Here is a 7,500-nt window from a genome sequence, read left to right as displayed (position 1 = left end):
GAATGTAATAATATTGGACTTGCCATTGGTAGTGATATAGCTTCACCATTTATATCATCGAAACCTGAATAATCAATACCTGATAATGATAATGCATTCTCAAGTTTTTGTAATAATAATTCGGGTTGTAACTTTTTAAATTGGTCAATTTGTTCATAATTAAAATCTAATACCATTGAATCTGGTGTACTTAATAAATCTGGTAAATTATTATTAATTCCATTTTTTTGTTGATGTTGTTGAAAAAGTAATGGTGATGATAATGATGATGATGATTGTTTATTACTACTACTACTACTACCAGTTGCAATATTTTGAATTTGAAAATATTCTTTTAATAGTGGTATCATTTTTTGATTAAAAGGTGTATGATAAATAAATGAATTCTTAATCTTTGAAATTCTTTCATCATTTTCATTAATGTTTGATTTTGATTTTAAATTTTCAAAATAATCATAATTCTCTAAAAATAATTTCAATTCCTCCATTATGAATTTACAACTTTGATAAGATTGTAAATTTGATAATAATGCTATAACCAATGATGGATTCTCTAAACGTGGTAAAAGTGTTTTACAAATTTGAATTTTTCTCTCTTCATCATTTTCATTTAATGCCATCTCTAATAAATATTTTGATTCCAAATTCTTTAAATCCCATTGCTTACAAACATTTGCAGCAATTAATAATTTACTATCATCGGATGTTGATGATGATGAATTTGCAATAGTTTCAATAAATTTACTTGGTGGCGATTGTAATCTAACTTCCCAAATACCATCAGATTGTGACCAATAACCACAACCCCATATTATACCAGCTGTGCCATTCTCCCATGTTGATTGAGTTTTTATAGTGTTGTTGTTTTTAGTGTTTAATGTTTCTAATTCAGTTGGTAATGAAGTTTTACAAAGAAAAGTAGCACATTTTGTATCATAAAAGTAAGCTTTCTTTTCATTCAATACTACATATGCATTTTGGTGCATAATCATCTTTACAGAATTCTTAACGTTTACCATAGATAAATCTAATACTGCCAATAATTTTACATTTAATTTCTCCTTTTCACCTTGTGATGGTTCACATGAAAATAATTTACCAGTTGGTTCCAAAATTAATAAATCTTGTGTTAATGGATTCTTACAATATGCTAATACTTCTAATATACAATTATCATTAATTGAATTATTACCACTATTATTATTATCATTATCATTATTTTGATTATTATTATTATTATTATTATTTTGATTATTATTATTATTATTATTATTATCTGTAAAATGAATATCACACTGAGTATTATTATTATTATTATTATTATTATTATTAATATTATTTTGTTTTAAAGAAGATTTATCTTTAAAATAAGTTATATTCCAAATTTTATTTCTAAATGACCATAAGAGTATAAATGTTTTTGTAATATACCAAATACCATGTTTTGAAGAGATTGAAACAGTTGTATTAAAAGGTGAAGCAGATGATATACTTGATCTTAATTGAATTTCCCAATCTTTTTTAAGATCATAAGATTCTAAACCAGTGACAACTAAATTCATTGGATACATTTCATCAATGAATTTATCTTTAATTGTTGTTTGAATTTGTTTAGTTTGTAAGTCCAATGATCTATTATAACCATTATTAAAATTTAAAACTCTACAATTCATAGTATTCAATTGTTGATTCATCCAAACTATTGTCATACCTTGTGATGAACCAAATACACCAGCACATTGAATTTGATATTCTTTTTCAATGTTATATATAGTTGTTGTTGTAATTGATTCTCTATTTAGAATTGGTAAATATAATTTTATAATATATTTCCATTTATATTCATTAATATTCCATTCCCAAATATGAATATATCCATCACTTTCAAATACAAAAAATCTTAATGGTGAATTATCATTATTTGTATTATTATTATTATTTTGTTGTTTATTTTTTAATGTATTTAAATTTGTAGTTGATGTTGATGATGATGATGATGATGATGATGATGATGATGATGATGATGATGGAGCAATAAATTTTTCAAAACCAAATTTAATAATAGGTGAATTAAATGAACATGCTAAAATTGGTAATGATTGAGTTGCAGGTGATAATGGTGATTGTAATAATTGTTTAGTTGATAATAATGTTTGAATATTATTTGTAACTGTATCTGATAATTGATGAATTGAAGATGTTGCATCAAATAAACAAATGGATTTACTCATTTGAAAATTGATTGCAATATGGCCTGATACAATTTGCACTGAATTTACTCCCCATTCTTGAAAATCTTTTTTTAGTAATAAATGATTTAATATTGATCTACCTCTAATATATCCATATCTTCTTGAATCAAAATTACTAAAATTAAATTCCATTATTTAATATTGTTTTATTTTTTTTTTTTTTAAAGTATTTATAAAAAAAAAAAAAAATAAAGAATAAAAAAAAATAAAAAAATAAAAAAAAAAATGAAAATTAAAAAGATTTTTCCTTTTTTTTTAAAAAAATTTTTAAAAAAAAAAAAATATTGATAAAAAATTTAAATTCGACACTTTAGGAAAAAAAAAACCCGTTTTACCTTTTTTATTTTTCATAGTAATTTTTTTTTCCACTATCTAAATTCAACAATAATAAAAAAAAAAAAAATAAAAATAAAAAAAGTTTACCAAAGTTTGGAAATAAAAAAAAAAGATATTTTTTTATTTTTATTTTTAATTTTATTATTATTATAATTATTATTATTAATAACGATCATTATTTTTTGGTTTCCAATCAACAACAGGATGAGTATAAGGTGTTGCATCTTCATCTTCTTTATAAAATTTAATAGTTTTATCAGCTTCACAAGTGATTAATCTTGAACCAGTTTTATCGAAAGCCATATCGAAAATGCCAGCTTCACCTTCCAATGAACCAGGTTGAACGATTGATTGAGTTTTTTGAAAACAATAACCAGTTTTCCAATCCCAAAAACTGATTGAACCATTATCACCACCACTAACCAAAACATTATCAGCATTCAATGCCATAGCATTGATGATTGAATTATGACCCGATAGATTCTTTATAAAGGAACCGTCAGGACATTTCCACTGTTTAATATTATCAGCGGCACCAGTGGCGAATGAGTACTCCTTTTCATGAATTACCATTGAACGTACACCTTTTTTATGATTGGTTAGAGTTGCAGCACTTGTACCCGTTGCTAAATCCCAAAGTTTCACCGTGGTATCCATTGAGCCAGAGATAACTTGTGGATCTGCATTTTGAGATTTCAAAGATAGAATTGTTCCTTTGTGACCCTTCATTTCGAATATGTTTGCTCTGGTTCTCATATCCCAAACACGTACACAATTGTCACGACCACCACTAAACAATACATCCAATGTTGGATGAAGTGCAACCGAGTAAACACCTTGCCTATGTCCATAGTAGTTTCTAACTTGTTTGTTGGACTCTAAATCCCAACATAACACCTTATTATCTTCACCCACTGAAAAGAGATAAGGATGTCTCGAACTCACCTCCAATCCTCTAATGGCACTAACATGACCTGTCAAGGTTACCTTTAATTCACCAGATGCTAAATCCCATACCTTTATAGTATTATCTGTACTACCTGTTGCAAACCATTCATTAGATTTATCAACTGCTATTGCTCTAACCCATCCTGTATGACCACTAATTACACGCATTAATTTCCATGGTGGATGCCATTCTGGTTTTGTATAAGTTAATGGTTCATATTGATTTATTAATGTTCTATTATTTATATCATCTGTATTTGTTTTATTATATATTGTAATTTGTGAACTTTTATCATCTTCAATTTTTCTTCTTTTTTCACTTATAAAAAAAAAAAAAAAAAAAAATATTAATATTAAAAAATAATAATTTATATTTATATATATTTATTAACTTATATACATACTCTTGTTTTGGTAAACTTTTTATTATATTATCAATTGATTTATCAATTTCCATTTCTTCAATAGTTGGTTTTGATTCTGTTGAGGTAGTTGTAGGTGTTGAAGTTTGTTTAGCAGTAGCAGCAGGTTTTCTTTGTTGTGGTGCTACCATTGGTAAATCTTTAACTGGTTCATATTCATCTTTAATTTTTGAATATAATTTTATCCTTTTTGATTCATCTTCACCATTATCGTCAATTGATGTTTTATTATTATTTGTATTTGTGGTTGTTGATGTTGTATTATTATTATTATTATTATTATTATTATTATTATTATTATTATTATATAATTTTAATGTATTCAATATTGAAGATTTATAAATTCTATCTATATTTTGTTTTATATTTTGTGATAAAGTAGATTCTCCATTACTATTTTCTTCAGTGGTATCTTTTAATCCTACCATCTGTTGTGGTTTTTTTTGGTTTTTTTTTTTTTTTATACAAAGTTTTCAATAGTCACGTTCCAACTATTTTAATGAAAATAAAAAAAAAAAAAAATTAAAAATAAAAAAAGAAAAAAAAAAGTTGGCAATTCACGAAATTTTTGAAACAAAAAAAAAAAAAAAAAAAAAAAAAAAAAAATATTTTCATTTTTATTTACTTACAACAATGAATTAATTTTATTTATTTATAATATGAATTTAGTATACAAAAATAGGCCACTCAAAAATGAACAAAATCATATAAAATGAATATAGCTATTCTGTTTTTTTTTTTTTTCAAATGCCAAATTCCAACCTTTTTATAAAAAGGTTTTAATGTTGAAATATCCAAAAAAATTAAATTGACCATAAATTAATAGCAAAAAATATCAAAAAAAAGTAATACAAATAGTTTTAATCATTTTTTTCGTTATAACACAATTTGAAATTCAATATTATAATAATAATTATTATTATTATTAAAAAAGTAATTAAAAGAAAAAAAAAATAAAAAAAAAAAATAAAAAAAAAATAAAAAACTTTAACTTTATTTTTAAATTATAATAATTGGTTATTTTTTATAATTTTAATTTAATATTTTATTTTTAATTTTATTTTTAATTTTCATGTTATTTTTTAATTTATTTATTTTAATTAATATAATATTAATAAATTAATCTTCTTTTTTTTTTTTTTTAAGTAAAAAAAATCATCCAATCTCTTTTGATTGTTAAAATTTAATTAATAAATTAGTAAATTAATAAAATTAATAGAGATCATTGAGAGATAGATGAAAATTATTATAAAGACTTTCTGTAATTCATTTGAAATATACTTTTTTTATTATTTTTATTTTGTAAAATGTTCAAATAATGATTTTAAAAATAAAATTTTTTTTTAAAAAAAACCAGGAGTGTGTGTGTGGGTGAGTGAGTGAATGATTATAGTGAAATAAATAGAGATAGGGTAATTGTCGTTAATGTGCTCTCGTGTTTGAACGAGTATGTGAGTGTGTGTGTGAATGTGTGAATGTGGCGTTATTATTATTTTTTTATAATTTTGTTTTATTTTTTTAAAATTTTATTTTCAAGACCCAACATTATACTTAAAATAAATGCTATATTAACCAATTAAAACAATCAAATTAAAAACAAATTATGATAAAATCAATCTTCACAAAAATCAATAGCTTTTTTTTTTTTTCAAAATTTTTTTATTAAAATTATTATAAAATCATATCAAGAATGGAAATCATTGCAAATGTGATTTTTTATCCTAAATGCCAGTAACCTTACTGGATCTATTATTATTACTTCTACTAGTAATTTTTATTAAATAGTAATAGATAATAATTATAAAATTATTAAAAGATTAAATTTTAAAATAAAATATAATAAAAAATAAAAAATAAAAAATAAAAAATTAAAAAATAAAAATAAGTGAGAGAGTGTGTGCGTGTGTGTATTATTTATTTTATCATTTAATTATTTTATTTTTATTTTTATTTTTATTTTTTTTTCCTTTTTTCAATAATTGTTTATTTTGTTTTTATGGTGAGTGATCAGTATTTGTTTGATTTGATATTGACCATATATAGATAGAAATCACCTCAACCATATTTTATTTTAATTTTATTATTTTTTTTTTTTTTTTTTTTTTTTTTTTTTTTTTTTTTTTTTTTTTTTTTTTTTAATACATGTAATTCCACATCATTAAAAACTTTTTAAATAGACTAAAAAAAAATAAAAATCTAATCAAAACCAAATCAATTAATCATAATTACTCCCTTTTTATATTATCTATATTTATATTTTTATTTATTTTTTTATTTATTTATTTATTTATTTATTTATTTATTTATTTTAAATTTAATTTATTTTAATTTACTTATTTATTTTAATTGTTTTAATAATTCATATAAAAATCAAATAATTTTTTTTTTTATTTTAAAAAAAAAAAAATATCTTTATCAATTTATTAAAAAAAAAAAAACAAACAAAAAAAAAAAAAAAACCTTTTTTCTTATTTCTTGTACAAACAATCTATATTTTAATTATAAAATATATTTTATTTATTATTTATTTAAAAAAAAAAAAAAAAAAAAAAAAAATCTCGAATTAAAATAAAACAAAAAAAATAGGAAAATGAATTTAGACAATAATCAAAGTTTAGTAATTATTCCATGTAATCATGATTATTTAAACAATAACAATAATAACAATAACAATAGTAATAATAATAATGGTCAATCAAAATGTAATGATATAAATGGGTATGTTAATTTTAATTTCTTCTTTTTTAGTTAGAAAATGAAAAAAAAAAAAAAAAAAAAAAAAAAAAATCCAAATTAAAAACTAATTAATAATTTTTTTTTTTCCTTTTTTTTTTCCTTTTTTAGTTTCTGTGATACTTGTTCTATTGATTTTATGAATCAGTTCAATTATAATGACGAAAATGAATATTTTATTGACGATGATGAAAATCAAGAATTATTTAAAATGTTTGGAAATTTTAATAACCAAGAAGAAATTTATGCATGTCCATATTTAAACTGTTTAAGTGAAGGTTATGATGAACATGAATTGGCATTACATTTATTAGAATGTCATCAAGAACAATTATTAAAAAGTATTTATATTGTATGTCCATTATGCACAAACGAAAGACATGATGGTAATTTTATTAACCATATCAAGAAATATCATATCAACAAATAAATTTTATTTTTTTAAATTAAAATGGTAAAAATAAAAAATAAAAAAAACTGAAAAAAAATAAAATAAAACTAAATAAATAAATTAAAACTTTATTTTTAAAATAAAAAAAAAGAAATTAAAAATTAAATGTATTTTTTTTTTTTTTTTTTTCTGAATAATTATTTTTTATTTTTTATTTTTTATTTTAGAAATAATTATTAATGATAAATTGTAATTCCATTACCATGACCAGTTGAAGTTGGATTAGATGGTGTTGATTGACCACTAGTGAAACCAGCATCTTTTGAGTATGTGTATGATTCTACAGGATTCTTTGTTTGAACATTTGAATTATTACCTTGACCAGTTGTTGAGGTTGGGTTTGATTGTGCTGATGATT

At 21.3% G+C, this 7,500-nt stretch overlaps 4 protein-coding genes across 4 annotated transcripts in view; 1 reads left to right on the top strand and 3 right to left on the bottom strand.

Annotated features, from left to right (window-relative positions):
• The window catches only part of DDB_G0279509 (hypothetical protein), a gene marked incomplete at both ends in the record, with an annotated part of 3,687 nt that extends 1,303 nt beyond the window's left edge, over nucleotides 1-2,384 (bottom strand). The window contains one exon of the mRNA XM_636577.1: nucleotides 1-2,384. This exon is cut by the window's left edge and continues 838 nt beyond it. Within this exon, the coding sequence (XP_641669.1) occupies nucleotides 1-2,384 (2,384 nt within the window).
• Nucleotides 2,385-2,750: 366 nt separating this feature from the next.
• Nucleotides 2,751-4,386, bottom strand: plrg1 (WD40 repeat-containing protein; the record flags this gene model as incomplete). The annotated part of the gene is made up of 2 exons (XM_636576.1): nucleotides 2,751-3,855; nucleotides 3,941-4,386. The coding sequence occupies 2 exons, from the start codon at nucleotides 4,384-4,386 to the stop codon at nucleotides 2,751-2,753; spliced, it is 1,551 nt and encodes a 516-aa protein (XP_641668.1).
• A 2,162-nt stretch (nucleotides 4,387-6,548) lies between these two features.
• DDB_G0279505 (hypothetical protein) lies at nucleotides 6,549-7,121 on the top strand (the record flags this gene model as incomplete). The annotated part of the gene is made up of 2 exons (XM_636575.1): nucleotides 6,549-6,676; nucleotides 6,803-7,121. The coding sequence occupies 2 exons, from the start codon at nucleotides 6,549-6,551 to the stop codon at nucleotides 7,119-7,121; spliced, it is 447 nt and encodes a 148-aa protein (XP_641667.1).
• Nucleotides 7,122-7,318: 197 nt separating this feature from the next.
• Nucleotides 7,319-7,500, bottom strand: part of DDB_G0279503 (hypothetical protein) — a gene marked incomplete at both ends in the record, with an annotated part of 1,306 nt that continues 1,124 nt past the window's right edge. Inside the window, one exon of the mRNA XM_636574.1 lies at nucleotides 7,319-7,500. This exon is cut by the window's right edge and continues 463 nt beyond it. Within this exon, the coding sequence (XP_641666.1) occupies nucleotides 7,319-7,500 (182 nt within the window).

Source organism: Dictyostelium discoideum, assembly GCF_000004695.1.
Source record: "Dictyostelium discoideum AX4 chromosome 3 chromosome, whole genome shotgun sequence".
NCBI lineage: Eukaryota > Evosea > Eumycetozoa > Dictyosteliales > Dictyosteliaceae > Dictyostelium > Dictyostelium discoideum.
This window is presented reverse-complemented; position numbering and strand designations above follow the sequence as displayed.